General features: G+C 35.1%; 3 protein-coding genes across 8 annotated transcripts; 2 read left to right on the top strand and 1 right to left on the bottom strand.

Moving 5' to 3' along the window:
* Window positions 1-126: 126 nt before the first annotated feature.
* On the bottom strand, window positions 127-1,487 carry LOC113497150 (thyrostimulin beta-5 subunit-like). Its single transcript, XM_026876548.1, has 4 exons — window positions 1,471-1,487; window positions 1,038-1,252; window positions 522-680; window positions 127-379 (listed from the first exon to the last, which is right to left on the bottom strand). Exons 2-4 carry the CDS (start codon window positions 1,242-1,244, stop codon window positions 266-268), a joined length of 480 nt encoding a protein of 159 aa, XP_026732349.1. The 5' UTR covers window positions 1,245-1,252; window positions 1,471-1,487; the 3' UTR covers window positions 127-265.
* Window positions 1,488-4,321: 2,834 nt separating this feature from the next.
* On the top strand, window positions 4,322-9,910 carry LOC113497776. Of its 5 annotated transcripts, none has more exons than XM_026877483.1 (6): window positions 4,322-4,699; window positions 6,311-6,453; window positions 6,762-6,973; window positions 7,363-7,498; window positions 7,860-8,119; window positions 8,319-9,910. In XM_026877483.1, exons 2-6 carry the CDS (start codon window positions 6,372-6,374, stop codon window positions 8,532-8,534), a joined length of 906 nt encoding a protein of 301 aa, XP_026733284.1. In that variant the 5' UTR covers window positions 4,322-4,699; window positions 6,311-6,371; the 3' UTR covers window positions 8,535-9,910. The 5 variants fall into 5 exon arrangements, with proteins under 5 accessions (XP_026733284.1, XP_026733286.1, XP_026733283.1 ...); XM_026877485.1 differs by lacking the exon at window positions 4,322-4,699 and adding an exon at window positions 5,601-5,702; XM_026877482.1 differs by lacking the exon at window positions 4,322-4,699 and adding an exon at window positions 5,601-5,797.
* On the top strand, window positions 9,685-18,157 carry LOC113497774 (leucine-rich repeat-containing protein 40-like). Of its 2 annotated transcripts, none has more exons than XM_026877480.1 (12): window positions 9,685-9,910; window positions 10,721-10,816; window positions 11,117-11,301; window positions 11,714-11,917; window positions 12,186-12,309; window positions 13,041-13,210; window positions 13,516-13,658; window positions 14,082-14,267; window positions 14,537-14,680; window positions 14,965-15,153; window positions 15,501-15,692; window positions 16,797-18,157. In XM_026877480.1, the coding sequence occupies exons 1-12, from the start codon at window positions 9,829-9,831 to the stop codon at window positions 16,903-16,905; spliced, it is 1,824 nt and encodes a 607-aa protein (XP_026733281.1). In that variant the 5' UTR covers window positions 9,685-9,828; the 3' UTR covers window positions 16,906-18,157. The 2 variants fall into 2 exon arrangements, with proteins under 2 accessions (XP_026733281.1, XP_026733282.1); XM_026877481.1 differs by having other exon boundaries at window positions 10,561-10,816.
* The last annotated feature ends 2 nt before the right edge of the window (window positions 18,158-18,159 follow it).

Genomic DNA, 18,159 nt, shown 5'->3' with positions numbered 1-18,159 from the left:
ACAATTGTTGTAAAATAATACTTAATGCCAACTACCGCTCGTTTGATGGTAACTAAGACAATTATTATAGGTGTAAAGAAAAACTATTAGCTCTCAAACATATGGAAAGAAAATTAAACAAATGGATAAGTACTTAAAATTTAGAATTTAATCTTTTAATGTTCAATTTATCTATAAATGTAACTTGCAGCATATGAAAGTTTCTAGTCCATAAATTCCATAACGCTTATCTTTTAGGATTTCACAATGAAGCCAATATTGCATTTTAAATAATATTTTGTTCCAATTCTTCTTCTATCTCCTCCCTCAATACAAGTCCCCCAAGAAGTGACGAGTCAGGAGGAAGCCATTCGCAGCTGGTGTCTTCTGAGGAGCAAGCCTGTAAACAAATTGATTATGAAAAAATAACATAGTAGCTCCGTATTATTACTACAGCCCAAAATCTACTCTAGCTACTCCATAGCCCGTTTAGTTTTTCACCCAAGGTTCAATTTATAAATTTTCTTATATATATTACATACCTGACATTTGCATGACGTAGCTTCGACGTAGTGGAATATGTCGGTACCGGGCTGCACGCCGGGATCACATTGGCGCAGCTTCACGGAGGCATGCTTGCGATCACCGTGCACGCACACAGGGTGATGGGACTGTTTGTACGGGAATTGCCAGTCGGAAATCTGTAGGGTTAATGTATTACACATACATACATACATTATGATTATGAAACTTGACTTTACAAATAATTTAACCTGTATGAATATCACAGAGGGTGTATACTGATAGTTATTTTCAGGGACCGTGTAGCAGACCTCTTAAAATACGTATTTGCCGGATGGTTTTCAACATATGGGCGAGATGGGGTTTGAGCAGACCTACGACACTATAAATTACTTGAATAATTTCCTGTACTCTGAAAGCTTACTCCCGAAATTGAGTTTTGTTCTGATTTTTATTTTGATTCAGCCCTAAAATGTTACTGTCGAACAGAATCAACAGCCTCGTTGGTTAACAGTAGCTACAATAACAATTCTCACCTCATACGTCAAGCAATATCCCCCGCAGCCTTTGATCTTGACGTCATCCCAGCACCTGCGGCCGTTCATATCGACCTGCAGTGCCTTGTGTGTGTGGCGCTTGATCTTGCAGCGGCCGCTCGTTGACGCCCCCGCACATATTAGGGCCAAGCAGCAGAACATCAGGATAGCCGTAGCACTTACACTGCTTCTCATACAACCCGACATTTTTAACACTGTAATATTGTATTTATATTAGGTAAACTGCAATATAAAATTATTTTTGCTAAAAATATTACTAGGTGTAACGATTTATTCAGAAAAATGATAAAAAAAATAGTTTATAATTCAAAGAGAACACGATCAATATGTTACTACTCAAAACTATTTCCAACTTATATCACTGAGAAAATATTTAAGGTATGAACTGTAAAGGTATTTCTTGTTCTCAAACCTTATCGGGACCTTAATCCTGAACTGTCTGATGAATTTCCCCTCGAAAATGTTTTTATAAAGGAGCGAAGACGACGTCATGGCATTTCTCTCGCATCAGTTCCCATCAAAATGGGGTACAAACCATTACCTAAGCAATTGCGCCGTTAAGCCTGATAAAAATGACGAAGAATTGCCTTTTGAATACATTTGAATATTTTAGTTTGCGACTATCGTTCGAAAAGACCATACATACCTATGTGTAAAAGCATACCTAAGTTGGACGGTAAATAAAAAAGGTTTTATTGGTCATGATATTAAATCAACTTGTCATTAATGCATCCTTCAAATAAAGTAGTATTCCGAAAACTTCCTTTTTCAATAGCGAAGTGTTAATGTATTTTCACGCAGATAAAAAGACGCTAACAAGATAAAAATAAGGCTAATAAATAAACATGGAGAGCTTACTAAATAACGAGATTTCGGGACGACCCAAAAAAGTCATTAAAAGCGGTGGCGCAGAACAAATTAGCTCATTTGTGTGAGGTTCCGTCGACTCTCGTTGCGGTATGACCAAATTCAAAGTTCGAACTAATTGCATCGCGTTCCTCATACCTTATCCACATATTTAAATAAATCTTGGTATGTCACCGACGCGGCGCCAAATAAACAAGCGTTACAAATGAATTTTTAGTCAGATAAATTGTAATAAATAGATACAACAGGATTTAATTTGTTTGATCACATTGAAACATGTTGTATAATAAAAATTTCTTCAGTGTTTAGTAACGCGTTTATGCGTTAAATATCTAATGTTATCGACGTTATATTATTATAATACAACGACAAACTTATAATTGGGATCGGAGTTCGGTGGACACATTTAGTCCAAATAAAAATGCATTGAAAAGAACAAAACATATAATTCTTAAAAGGTACTTTGGTTGTAGATGTGGTTGACGATTTTCTTATCCACCTATCTAGGACTATTTTATCTTATAAAACGTCAAATGTAGTTGCGTCAACTTGGAAAAAACTAAAGAGCTTAAACTTGAGTCTTTCCTTCCTAGCAATAACTTAGTAGGTAATAAATCCCAAATAAGTGTTTAGAAGTCCTCATTTGCTTTTAGAAATAATTTCGCATCATGCATCAGTGTCATCACGCTTCTTTAGACCGAGACGAAAGTACGGAGTTCTTGATCCAAGTACCGACGAGTTTAAGCTAATGAGTTGTTTTAATTATTCCTTTTTGCATTTGTCTGTTACATTATGTATGGAACGGTTTCGTTCGTTAAAACCATAGAAATCTAAATAACAAGGTAATTGTTATTTAGATTTCTATGGTTAAAACCTATTCTCATTTTTGTTAAAGTTTACGTTAAAACGGGCTTAAATAAACAGAAATGGCAAGTAAGTAGGCCACTACTGAGCTTTTATAGAGCTCACTAAGTACTTATTTGTACCTAATATTATCGTTTATAAAATCCTGCCAACTATTTCAATAGTGACTTAATTTTATTTAGTGTGAATCAGACTCTCGCTGAAGCTAAACAACCCGTGGCGCATTCATCATTTTGGTGCAATTTAAAGGCATTGTGTTTGTCCATATTTGCGCCTTCCCTTACAGGCTTCGACCGAAATGGACTTCTCGCTGACAGTAAAGTGGACCACTGATACCCTTTTGTAATTTGAACTTCAAGGTATAATCGTATGTCTTTAAATTATACCGCACGGATAGAAAACCGTATTTAAAATAGATATGGTAAAATTTTAAAAGGGTCATGGAACATACAAGGTAACGCTCTGTGGCGATATAAGAAAAAAAACAGATGATCAAAAATATATATCTACTTGTTTTGTAGAGGTATCTATAAACCTTTGCACCTCCAACTGTTGACAACTAAGATCGTGCTACAATTCTGCGCACACAAGTCGCTTTTAGTAGTGAGAGAGGGACATGGAGCCACACCGACAGATGACATCACATCCTCACTTTAGCATGGCATAGTACAGGGGGCCTACCAACAACCAAAGCATATAGTAAAATTACGTTAATGTTGAAATGAAACTACTTTTACGGATTTTATCGCGGTTTAATTTTAGATTTTAGTTCCCGACGTTTCGAAACCTTTGCAGGTATCATGGTCACGGGCAGACTGAGATGGCGTTCGTCTTGACATGGCATCAGTCTGCCCGTGACCATGATGAACCTAAGAAACCATTACGTTAATGTGTTACGAGAGAGATGCTGCTCTACACGGCTCTACACCTTACAGCCATCCATTTTTCTTCCACAACTGCATGAACTCAACATTAAGAAGTAGAGGTAGGCCCCCAGTCCTAGATCAATTTGCAGTGTGTACACCGTTATGGCAAAGTATGATTAGGGGCAGCGCCGCCGCTCCCAACAGCACCAAGTTTAGCTAACAATCGTCAAATAATATGGCGATCGTGAAAGCTCCCGATGACATTACTCTAGTGATTCATAAAGTTCCTGATTGTAGATACAAATAGCAGTATTACAATGCACCGTATTAGGGCAACGATTTGTCGTTCCATGTAATGGCTCTGTCGATATTCAACTATAATGCGGTATAGTTACACTCTATCGTAATATGAATTCTGAGTATGAAACAAGATGGCCTTAAAAGTCGATAATCCTTAGTTGCAGTTTAAAATCCAATATCCAGTTGACATTTTCAGTAAAGTACGTCGTGGTCGCCTCGGATTTCTATGTATGCACGATGTGCAGGTTTGATTCCAGACTGATTTTCAACAGACAAATCTAAGAACATTCGCACATAGTTCACCTTTCAAGGGTAAAAAATGGTAAACAATCTTATAAAAGATAATACAAGTCTTATAGGTACTAACACATAAAAAAATGAACGACTGATTTCTTTCAGTGGTATATAATTTATCGTTGTTTAAATTTTATTTTAAAACCGAGTATGAAGACAAAAATTTTCACCGAGGTAGTTAAACTTTTTAAAGTAAATAAACGAATGCAACAGAATGCAGATATCCTTAGATGTATTTACCTACTTATATCCAAACCTGAAGCTTTATGGAGGTGGTCACTAATGTGTTAACCTTAAGTCAACGTTATTTGATTGTGATCGGCCGCTAAAGATACACGCCGGCTGAGCTTTACTATATTATAATTTAACGGTGAAAGTTTGAACGCATAAAGTTTCATGTGTTGTGATAAGTGAATCTTTAAACAATGCCAGTGTTATCAGGTTATTGAGGTAGGTTCGCACTTCTTTCCCTTTGTTGTAGAGATATATGGCCTTTTTGCGTTTCGGCTTGACTTGCAGACCAGAATTATTTATTATGGAATTACTTTATGCATGTTTATGGTGAATAAAAAATCCATTAAATCACCCTAATTAATGTTTTGTATATTCAGAAATAAAATAAAAATACAAAAAATTGGTCTTATTATGTTTTTATTCTCATTTAGGTACTTTTGAGGATAGTTTTAGTTCCTTTTTTAAAGATTATATCAATGTGAATTAAAAAATATTTCCATAGTTACATGCATTGTTAATACCATAATTTGTAAACATTCCGACAAACGTAGTCTAGACATGGCACAGCGGTTAAATGCTTGGCTTATTGAGCAAGGACATATGGTTCTTAATAATTTAATAGGACAACACAAAACGTACAAAATAGCATTTCACTCAGTAATATTTTTGTGTTGCTGTGACCAAACTCAGTCCAAATTCTGGAACAGAGACTGGATTTATTGAATTCTAAGAAATCTGTAACATGATATTTTAGAAACGGCCCGTCAAATTGTTGGAACAGCCCAAGAGCACGAAACAACACATTTAGTTGGTACTATTATAACCATAACTAATGAACTTCATTTTACTAGTTTACTACAATTAAAAAAAGGAAGGATAATGCAAAAATGACGAATAAACTCCTTTGTGACAAATATTTATCATAATGTGGTCATTGCTGAAATTATAATCAAAAACGGTCAAGTGCGAGACGTATTCGCACTGAGGGTTCCGGGCTTATTAAAATAGGCTAAAGAAAAACAAATCGCTTGAGAGTCAAATACGTCTTGCCATGACGGTTCATACAGCGTCAATATAGGGTTACGTTTTCATAAACTTTAGGATTCCACAAATCCTAAAAAGCCGTGGCCACGTATACTCATGTTCTATAACATTTATTGTCTTTAATTAATTGAGCCAATGTAACCCAAAGACTTCGCTTTCGAGTGCTCTTTAAAAGGTCTCCGGTCGTTCGATATCTGAAATGCACGTTGATTTCGGCATGAATATTCAGAGAGCTGATTGGTGAAGCTCTATTCATATTCGAGTGCCCAAGTAATACCCCACTCAATTAAGTATTCCCAATCGTTTTCATTTGTTTGACATAGCTAAGTACTGTGCTTGTGATCATAAGATTATAATGACCCTTGAATAAGATTAGGGAAATCTATATGGTGATTTTCCTTAGCGTTTTCGTTTTAGTATATCAAAACAGAGTGCCACGTCTTGAGTCAATATTGTTACGCTTGTGGAAACGTGATACCAGCGTAGAGCGTCCGCCTCTGCCACAATATTACTTTAAGACGAAGTATTCGATTAAAATATGATGATCTTAATATGCTCAGCATTTCAATCCCATAGTGAAGATTTATACCTTAGTAAACTTGTCTAAATTCCTTTCAGTTTTACAAAGTCGTAGACTTTTCGGTGCCGTGTAAGTAGGTAAACTTTTAAGATTTACGAAGTGCTACTATTTTTCAGTGACGTAGTAATTGGTGTTTCGGAATTTTAGTAATTTTTAGCTAACCGAACCGGTGTACCTAAAGCGTACCTATCTTATTTTTTCAGCATTAATGATGATGCGATATGGAATGGAAAGTAAGAAGCTGAATTGTAACATCGAGTTGGGATGCCGGTATCTTCTGAAGAGATGGTGTCTGGCTACTGTGGGTCTCATGTGTTGACCGTCTTCACTCTTCTAATACTTTTTGGTAATTATTTTGTTTTGATTGGTGAAGGAAAACCACGTGGGGAAAATTGGATTGGATTCTAAAATATTAGAATCCGTAATCGCTAACGCCACCAAAGCAGTGGGACGCTGGTATTGAACATAAATTATGTACAGAATAGTGCGCGCGCAAATGCCAGTCATCCCTAAATTATTAGAATTGTCAAGGGGAAATGAGACAAAATAATCTTGTTTGAGATAAGAGTACGGTTTGTAGTTTTGTCTTGTGACTAGCATTTGCAGCAGTAGAAATAACAGTTTTGCAGGTAATAGTTTTTGCTATGGTTTTAGAATGTATCATATCGCTGAAACTGTTGGAGCTGCGCGTGCCGGCGCACGTGGCGCTGGGCACGCGCGCTTCGCTGTCGTGCCGCTGGGCGCTGGGCCCCGCCGACGTGCTGTACTCCGTCAAGTGGTACAAGGACGGGCGCGAGTTCTTCCGGCACGTGCCGCGCGACCACGAGCCGCGCAGGAAGTTCCCGCTGCCAGGAGTTGACGTCGAGGTCAGCTTGCATTTTTTGCCTAAATATAGCTACAATGATGATTCTGAGCTCTGCGAAATTCAGTAATTTGGGGATATTTTAGAATTTAATGTTTTTTCGTCTAGTCTCAGGCGTCTCAGCTGATGGCTTGAGGTAAATTTTGATAGCTTTACCGGAGTAATACAAGATACATTAACAGGTGCTAAATTCCAAAACTAACAACGCCTCTCTACGTTTACATTTTTCGAAGAAATTCAAGTAGATAAAATGCCTGAGTGTCCAAAACATCTGCCGAGAAACAGCCAGTTCGCCCCACATTAGACTACATTCTTATACATCAAGTTCCGTACTTACTGAACATACGGCCGTATCTAACTTTATTCTATACTATTCTATATACCTATCTGTAGCAATGGGACTCATCCGGCTCCAACCTGGTGCTGTCAGCAGCGGCATCCGGCACGGCCGGCCGGTACCGGTGCGAGGTCTCCGGCGAGCGACCGCTCTTCCCCACCGTGTCCGGTCACGCCGACATGGACGTCGTCGGTAAACACGCAATGTTTTTGTTTGTGTTGTGTATTTAAATTACAGATTACATAGCATAGAATATTTTAGTAAATGTCATTTTAAAACATATGAAAACTTATTCTAAGTAGTACTATACCAATCTGTGCTTTTACTTACGACGATCCTGAAAAATAGAGGGATATTCTACTTGTTTTAGATTTCATTGCAAGCAGAGAAAAGATATAAATTCCTCATATTTTGTACTGTTAACTTTGCCTAGAATGAGGATTATGAAACAACTCCTCATTTTCTGAGGAGGATTATAAATTATATTTTCTCACATCAGTAAGCAACAATGTTTTGTGGTAATTGTATTGTGTGATGCTCGTATTCATTTCAGTTCTACCAACCAATGGACCGGTTTTAACCGGCCTGGAATCCACGTACCGTCTAGGAGATGACGTTAAAGTCAATTGCACATCTGATAGGTCTCGTCCATCAAATAAACTGAGTTGGTATATCAATGGAGAACCGGCACCTACCACAGCTCTTCTGGAACCTGAATACCAAATCTGTGAAGATCAACTCGAGATTACCACCTTGGGATTGAGTTTTAAACTTACCAAACATCATTTGAAGAAGAACGAAATTAAATTTAAAGTAAGTTGTAGTGCCGTTTATTTAGAGACGTCTCTCTACGCCAAAATAAGTATATGAAATTCTTCAGTAGGTATTTAATAGAACCAAATTATTAAGAACACCTAAAGTAAATAAAAAAAAACAATCTTAAGTAATAAATTACCTAATAGTAGGTCTGTACCTATAAAGCTTGCTTTCCTTAACCTTTTTTATTTTTCAGTGCCTAGCGACCATTGCGTCTCTATACTGGAGAAGCATCGAGGAGAGTGCCTTGATAGAACGGGAACATGTCCGGGATCAGTCACCAATACAACACATCGACACGGAAGAAAGAGCCCATTCTAATCTCGCTCCATCATTACCTTGCTCAATCACTATTGTTTTAATGTTTTCATTCAGTCTCTTTATAAGGCTTTGTAAGATTACGACTGGATAGTAGATATGTCTATACTCCAAGGCAGTGTTACTCAATCTTTGAGACAGCTTGAGAGCTTAGTCCATTTGTGAATGCGATCGACAATAAAATCCTGTATAGTTATAACTTTTTACAAAATAAAGTAATTATATCTACTGCTAGGTACCATTTTATTTATTCAAATAAGTTCGGTAGTTAGAGAACTAACACAACTTACTCGTCTCCCGTAATTACGTAGGTACTCGGGAAATATTCCACGAATGTTATAAAGCTTCTAGTGTCAAAGTTCAGACTGTATCATGTTTTTAATGTAATTAAAAGTTTTCGAGATTGCCTTGAGGTAATGTAGACGTTAGTTTACGAAAACCACACGTAAATTAGATGAAGTTCCCCGAATTTGAAAGCAGAGTTGCGTGATGTAACTTTATCGGTGCTGCCAGGTTTTGGAGATTGGTGATGATGATGATGATGATTGATTTAATTCAAAGAAATATTTGCAATAATTTATAAATATAACAATTTCTACATAAGCAAGGGCATTCTATTGTTCAATTTGGCCTGTCGTTTTTGAAGGGTGTAATATGGTTTTTTCTACTAATTAATTTTCTATTTGTAGTAGGAGGGCTTGGCGGGCAACATCTAGTACAAAATAATGTAGGTATAATTTACCTATGATATAACCCACCCACAAAGTATCTTGAATCTTAATCTGAAAATAATGGACGTGAGATACGGGGAGCCAATTTGTTCAAGGCACTTTAAATGCATGGCACGACTCTCAGCTTTTATCCTTGATGCCATGCGATACCCCAGAAAAGTGGCTTTAACTTAAAATCATAGAAGAAATTGTGTTAAGGCCCTTGAAAGATTCTGGGTACTTAAAGATGTTTGAAAAGTTAAACTTTTCTGTGTCGTTCTGAAATTCTAATTTTAATCTATTACTTAGTTACAAGTTGATACCTAATCTACCCAATGTTACTAACATTAGTTGACAGAAATGTATGCGGTGCAATTAATAATTTCAATAAAACCTTCCTTTAGGACTGTTGACCCTTTTGTGAATACACATGAATTAATATACAAATAAAACCTACTTTCGAAATGATTGTAGATAAAAAAAAAATGATTTTACCGTGACAGTTTCAATTTTTTGATTGTCATAAAATAGCTAAAAAGCAACACCTATCAATGAATTCTTATTTCGGGTGCACCTAGTTAAAATATGTAACAATAGTTTTAGCTCAATATAAGTATCAATATAATAGGGAATAAAAACGAAAATTTCTAATTTCATGTTTTCCTCATGTAGATAAAAATGTGTGATATTGATAATAATTTATGTAATCAAAATCTTTACGAGATGAAAGAGCTGCCACCCGTAAAGTCCTCTTTTAATGGTAAGGATACAGTTTTGTTAGATTCTTGCTAACATTTAACACAGAGCAGTGGAACATAATTTAATTTTGATGGCATTGCTCCACCGTTTTTGTTTGGTAGCATGAAAAAATATTGTGAAATTATATTTTACCTTTACCGAAAAGTCTAGGCAAAAAACGAGTGTCGATAAATAAGAACTTTTTATGTTCTTCTTCCAAAGTAGTTTTATCGTAAAATTAACGCGTCTGACCACGTTTTGTTATTTTTTGAAAATTTAATATTATAGGTAAAAATATGACTTAACTAAAATATGAGTATTTATATTGTAATATATTTTTCTTTTTCTTAGATAAATTTCAGTTACAATCTGTGCCTATTATAATCTACATTCTTCAACATTATCTGTTATCAACAATGTCACTTTTGACATTTCGTGTCTATAAAGGTCTGTTCACAGTGCGTAGGAATATAAATAAATAAAAACATTTTATTCATGCAAAGCTGGGAAAATGCTTATTCTAGAATTGTTTTAGAGTTTTAAAATAATCTTTTAAACAGTACTAGTCCACAGTGCAACTTAAAATATTTTTCAAGCGTTTACACCTGAAAATCGTAGTGTGGTAACATATAAATAAACAGACGTAGTGGTTAAGCGTGCTTGTATATACAGCTTAATAATTGAAGACTTCAACCAAAACAATGATGTTATCGCTTCAGTAGTTCAGCAACAAAATACAACACGCCAGTCTGTTAAATCATTAAAATGTCTAATAGACCGCATTCGAAATCCCGAATTAAAATTTGTAATAGACCTGTGTTTCATCTTCAAGACAAAAAGGCGGACGAAAATGAATTATCAATGGGTTTGATTAAATCAGCGAAGAGGACCGGACAACTCAGTTTAAGCAATAGGGGACTGGGGACAGGTGAGGCTGAACAATTTATTATACGTAATATTACGGAACACGTTACAAAGTCTGTGCATTACGATCAAATAATTTTATTGATCTTGTCATAAAATGCACTGAAATTACATGGCGCATATATTTCTTATGGCGAAATTACATAAATTTCATGTTTTATTTTCAGTAAAATTACCTACTTAGAAAAGAAAATTGTTTAGGCAGTGATCACTTTCTATCTACTAGGTAGTAGTTATTGTTTTATAAATTATCTCAACAGCTTTTAGATACTACTGTTATTAATTAAGAATTATGATCTTTCAGTACCAGATAATGTTTGGAAAATTGATGACTTAGTGTTGGATGAAACAAAAGAAGTAGACTTTTCGAGATCTGACAACAACCAGTGGTGGAATGCAGAGCCTCTCAAAACCCTTGACCTTAGTTCCAATGCAATAAAAGTAATATCACCCAATGTCAAGTTTCTGCAGCATATTGTAAACCTCAAGGTGAGTGAGATATGCATTTCTGGTTTTTTACACACTATAGTAAATTATTTCTCAATAGTATGCTAATGTTATTACTAACATCAAGAGCATACAGTAAACAGGTTTCTTAGTGATCTAGAATGTAAGTGTATAAAAGTAGGATTTTGTATTTAAAACAATATTGTTTGTTTTGCATTATTTTGGGTAGCCATCATATGCCAAATGTACTTTTCCACACCTGCAGTAATAAATTACTATAACTTACCTGTCCATCCAAAGGATGTCTGGAAGAAATCACTATTACCGATAAGACCGCTTATGTACCCTTATACTGTATGTTCTAAGAATCACTGCTGTAATTCTATGGTGTACAATAAATAATATTCTAATCCATTCTCATATTACACAGTTAACAGACTTAATTCTCTTCCAGCTCCATGATAATGCCATTACCAGTCTTCCAGCGGAATTTGGGGAGTTAAAAAGCTTGATGAGTCTGAGCATATCTCACAACAAGTTAACCACGCTACCTATTGAGTTTTACAAGCTCACTGACTTGCGTTGGCTGAGTATATCCCATAATGCTCTGGCTAAAATTGAACCTGATTTTGGGGATCTGGTGATGCTGAACTTTCTGGTAAGGAAAATGCATAATTTGTAACATATTTGCTCATTGTAGTACAATTTGAAGGGTTTGTGAGTATGTTAAGGACATTTCTATGATATAAGTTAGTGTTACTGTATTTTGATATCCAGATGAAAGAAAAATAGCCATTCATTTGAACAATAGGTTTCGCTTGTAGTTTTAAGGAATGTTCAACATTACCTACAAAACAAAACTTCGATAAAATGTATAAACAGAAGATAATTATCGGAGAAACTAATAAAATTGACGCTTCTTGCAGGATCTATCTCATAATAAACTGGCAATGCTACCACCAGGGATGGGCTATTTGGTTAGATTAGTGGAACTGAATCTATCACACAATGAGCTCCAAGAATTGCCACCTGACATTGTAAACCTTCGAGGTAATTAACTAAAGACTTATATAACCACTATAAAATAAATCCTACTGTTATCATTTTAGAGTTTACATTTATCTGGCTATCATAATTTTGCTGATAAGTTAAATGCAGTTTAAGAATGAGAAAATGATAATGTTTGTAGTCATTCGAGATTATACAAATAATGACCTGCATTTTAATATTCCGATTAAAATGTGAAAGGCGGAATTATTTATTTTGTACAATCTGAATATTCATAACTCTGTTTGGTATGACGCCATGTCTTCATTTACTTTTTCTACAGTTAAGGTATCAAATTACTTATACATATATAACTTTGTTAGAGAGCTTGTTTGAATGGAGCAATTAAAACGAGCTATCAAGATGATTAATAGAACACATACCTCTAATAAAATGCAATTAACAATTTCCTCAGTTTATTCTTTTGTAAATAAATCTTAAAAATCACCATCATAAATATCTTTAAAATTGCGTCGTTTTATACAAAGTATTGAAGCGTGCGTTATTGTTGTTGAGATTTTTTTAATGAGCTAATTACGTGACAAAATAAACATTTATGTAAATGATTGTTACGCCACGGAGAATTCAATGCATTGTAAACATACCTACTCGTAGTAAATTAATTGTATGTGATCATTGGTACCTACTTAGAATATTGTTCATAACGAAATAAGAGTGCAATGGTTCCCTTTTTACATAATTCAAAATTTTACAATAAAACAATATGCTTTTAGACTTGAAAAAATTGAACATCAGTAATAATAGTTTGAAGAAGCTTCCTCCATTGGGTGAATTGAGGAAAATGGAAATATTAGACGCGAATCATAACGACATAGAAGAACTACCCGACTTTTACGGGTGCACGGCCCTAAAAGAATTATATCTGGCTAACAATTTCATTAAGGTAAGCTTCTACATACATTGTTGTGTGTAAATTCAGTAACGACAGTTCATAAACGAAATTATGTTTATTCAATATCTATAGTTGCAAGAAACTAAAAAAAAGTTTTTACCAGCTTTTAAACCAGACTTCAATTCGGAAACACCGTTATCAATTTTGCTGATGAAACAAAATAGTTATTTAATTAAAGCCTTTTAAAAAAATGTCTGTTTTGTTTTTCTTGTTTTGGCTTCCTGTTATGGATACGCGAATTGTAAATCACGGACTGCGTTGTAAGTGTTGTAACTGACTGTTATATTTTCTTTTAGGAAATCACCGAAGAGTTTTGCGATCAGATGCAGCACCTCAATGTCTTGAACATAAGAGACAACAAAGTAGAAGTGTTACCCGAGAACATATCACTCTTACAGAAACTCAAACGGCTTGACCTTACTAATAACAATTTAAATAAGTGAGTTCCTATAACTTATTTTGTTTAGATATGTGTATGTACATAGTTCTAGCCTAAACTAACAGAGGTAAGTTTGCATCGTTTTTATGTAAACGTCGTCGTAGTGAAATTTTATTCATATATAATGTTTAAGTCATCTGTCTTCTGTTTTTGTGTTGTGCCATTGAGTTTTAATGTGTAATTTATGATATCTGGAGATTTTGCATGAAATATTAATATATTACCATAAATAATTATCGTAGCTACTAGAATTTCCATCTCGACTCTGTGATTGCGCTTTTATATAACGCTACTAACGCCAAATTGCACAGGTACTGCACGTTAAGTCCACTACGTCTGGACGGTTCGGACTAGCATTTATGCGGTCCACGAATGCTTGTCCTAATCTAGTTGTATGTAACTTAAATGATGACTCTTTTTCAGGCTACCAAGAAACCTAGGTCTGCTCTCTCAACTACAAAGCATCAACATGGAGGGCAACAAGCTGTCGTTTGTGAGGCAGGACGTGATCCGCGGCGGCACGGAGCGGATGATGAAGTTCCTGCGCGATCGCATTACTGAAGAGGTCGTCAATGAAACACGATACACTCCCGATGATTGGCCTGATAAGTATGCACATGGAATATTATTTTTTGTTAATAGTCGATTTAAAAAAAGACTAGTTCCAATTAGGATATCATTTTGCTGTGGCAAAAAATTATTGATGGATGTACCTGCCGCATTCTTTTAAATATATGAATTAATGTTTCAACTATCATCATATATTTTATTTCTAACTTAATGTATATAGTTCTAGAGCCATTAACTATAGATTGTCTTACTCTTTTCGGTAACGACAGTACGTGTTTTTGGTGCTCATAAACGGTATTGACTTGTAGGTACACTCTCAAGAAAAGCCAAGCATTGATGGTGGCGGGGCGAGAGCTGACGAACGTTCCCGAACACGTGTTTAGTGCCGCCGCGGACGCTGAAGTCCATATTGTGGACTTCTCCAAAAACAAGCTGACGTCGATACCGACTGGGTATGCAAGGAAACTAACGTGTCTAAGCATTGACGTATAGAAAGAAACGCCTCTGTCGTTCTCTAATTCCGTGGGTCGTAATCCTGTGTTGAAGCTTTTTTACATATGTACCTATATGTAGATACAAAGTGCAACTGTCTTCACTGCAGCATCAGAAGTTATAGATGTAATTAAACAGATGTGTGTAGAATTTTGGGTTATGTATTTCATAAATATGTTTATGTACTTTCCTATGTGTTTTTCCGTCATGTTATTCGTCAAGTTAAGGATAATTATCTTTGCAGTGTCGCGCGTATTAGTGACACGCTATCGCAGCTGATGTTGTGTTCTAACAACATATCGAGTATTCCGCCTGAAATCAGTTCCTGTCGTCATCTGCAATACCTCGACTTGGGCAAGAACAATCTCGACTCGCTGCCGCAGGAAGTGGGCGATCTCAAGAACTTGAGGGAACTAGTCATTTCTAATAATAAGTGAGTATTATCTAATTCAAATTTTAGATTGATAATGAAGTATCTTTGCAGATCTTCCCATAGGAATTGTATTTTGGAACCGCACCGCTAGAGCAATCATTGTTAGCGCTTTGGTATTAATTGGTCTTTTACTTTGGCCGATCTACATTGATCTAAAGCGTTTATTATTATAAAAGCATTTTTCGTATAACACGATTATAATATTAAACATAATACTAAAAATTAATATTATAGATATTATAGTTGTACCCATAAAAACGTGCGGTATTTTAATAGTGCCATTCTATCAGTAAATGCGATGCTAAAAGTTTTCGATAGTATATTAAACTCCGCTGTTTATTGTTAAGGTTTACCAAAATCCCGCGCTGTGTATACGAGTTGGAAAACCTGGAGATATTGCTGGCTGCCGAGAATAAGATCGATGAGATCAACGTGTCGTCTGACGCTCTCGCCAAGCTGAAGAAGTTGGCTGTACTGGACCTGGCCAACAATAATATCGTCACCGTACCTCCGGAACTGGGGAACTTTACACATCTCAGGTAAGGAAAATACGGTGTTTAATAATCTTGAGTCTGTTGTACACGTGTAATGTTTGTGTTAAATTAACTTAAAGAGTATTTATTCTTAAAAGAGGCATCGGTTAACTCAAGCGTTTTTAAGGAGATTTCCCGACTAGATTCTGATCCAACTATCCGCCACGTCAGTTCATGATTAAGACTCCGGTTGCTGATTTCAAAGATTCTGAATACATGGTTTTGGTTTTATATATTAAGGTTTTATTTTGTAAGCGAATTATTACCTCTTCATCAATGAAACAAATATTGCACAGAAACGTGTTCTGTGATTCAAACTCTAACCGTTAAGTAAATATCGGTCGTCGGTTCTCAGTGAGTAACATTTTTGTTTCATATGTTACTTAAGAATAGAACAGTAAAAATGTTATTCTTTATTATTAGATACTTGCGACCTCGGTGTGGCTAACTGGTGTAAATGTAAATATTATTGAACAATACAAGGAAAAGTTTACAAATTCCAACACTGTTCTATTATCCATTGAAAAATTATAATAACTATCACTATAATATGTATCATAATGTTCTACTGCATGACATTTTATACCAACGATTCTGAATTTTTAAAAGAACCTTGTTCTTAACAAAAAATATATAAATTATCTTGGTCAGAAGTAAGAAATTGTTTATACTGCCATAAAGAGTAAATATCAAACCGAAATAAGGTAGACGGCAACTTTTTAATGTTATACAGGTAAATTAATAACTGATTTTGGATACTATGTTTTTGACACGCTGTTACGTCACTAGCCATATTCTTGAACTTAATTTTATATATTCAAGTATGTTTTGTTCTTCAGAGTAAGTAAATAAATGTATATATCGATGCGAGCGTGCAAGTTACGATTATTACCTGCAATGTGCCTCGCATCGTCTGAAAGAACTAGACGCTCTAAAGCAAACTTTAAAATTACACCCATAACGTACACAAATTTTTGGTAAAACCAAGAACGCGAGTATTTTAGTGATCATTTTTGTCTAACTTAACATTTGTGAACTTTATGAATAATAATAAAGCCTCTTTCGAGTGTCCGGTCTGTCACGTTTCTTTGAACAATGCCGTTTTTTCAGGACCCTGGAGTTGATGGGCAACTGCTTCCGCCAGCCGCGTCACGCGATCCTCGCTAAGGGCACCGCCTCCCTACTCTCTTACCTAAGAGACCGCATACCCACCAATTAGCTTTAGTCGATTTTATGGCTTTACACATAAAACTTACTAAATATGGTTCTGTTAGTTCAAAGTGATGTCACAAACAACCAAAAAATAACAAGCGCCCTGTTGTCTCCAGTACGCACGTTTGATATGCAATTTTTACTAAAGCCGAAATATATTCAATTAAGCTTTCTTGAATAAAGCCAAAATAATGTTCCAAATTACTATTACTTACTTACGCACAATTTTTAAGACATGTTTCCTGGAGTACAGGGCCGGTATAATTTCAAAAAAGGTGTATACTTTTTCGGAAATTGTAAACCATTTACAAATGGTTTATACACTTTAAAGTACAAGTATTTCATAGGTTTTCTGTTACTCGTTGTGAACATTTTAGTTATAAATTGAGTATGTTTTGACACGCTTACTCTACAATTAACTTTCACGACCATTTTTAGTAGGTGCACCAAGTCAAGAGTGTTGCCATACAAAACGCAGTCAGCTTGCAAAAGCCAAATATTTACATTTTTTTTCGCGTACCTGATTACGGTCATCGTAAATCCTTTTTTTTCAGTGATTATTGTTGTCTATTGGTTATTATTTTATATTATTTTGTTGTTATTTTGGAAACATTATGTTAATAAATTATTTCACTAACATTGTTGTAGTAACCACATTTAACAGATATTATAGAATATGGGTTGTGAGATTTTCAGTATGTTATAAATATCATGAAATTGTTTATAATGATAAGTAACGAAAAGTATTTACAATGGGTCGAAAGGAGAGCACTCATCTCTTTGCCAAACGTAAGGATATATTTAATATTTTTGGAAATGTTATTTTAATGTAGCTATGAATCGTTGCATAATGGAATGAATGTTTACAAGAGGCTCTGTTATTGTCTTTCTAACTGCGTCAATCACTAATGGTACAACCACGTTTGCTGTTGAACTTAGAAGTAGCGATAAATTAAACATAGAATAGAAAGAAAATTCAATTTAAAAATGTGTAACCAATACTAATTTCCATAGCCAGAAGTTTATAAGAAATCCCTTTAACAAGTTGTTAATTCAGCCAAAGTATTGTTACAAGTACCTGAAATTTATTTTTTTAAACTTACACGGCCTTTTTTGTTGGCAGCTTGAGAGCATGAGTAATATAGTTTGTATACAAACATATTAAGCACAAGTTTGTTGAGAAATTCACGAGCACAATATTATAGAAATAGAAATCTTTGAGCATATCGCGAGATTATGAAATATATGCTTTGAAATGATA

Source organism: Trichoplusia ni, chromosome 9 (assembly GCF_003590095.1).
Source record: "Trichoplusia ni isolate ovarian cell line Hi5 chromosome 9, tn1, whole genome shotgun sequence".
NCBI classification, from domain to species: Eukaryota; Metazoa; Arthropoda; class Insecta; order Lepidoptera; family Noctuidae; genus Trichoplusia; species Trichoplusia ni.
The sequence above is the reverse complement of the archived record's forward strand: the minus strand, read 5'-3'. Positions and strand labels throughout refer to the sequence as shown.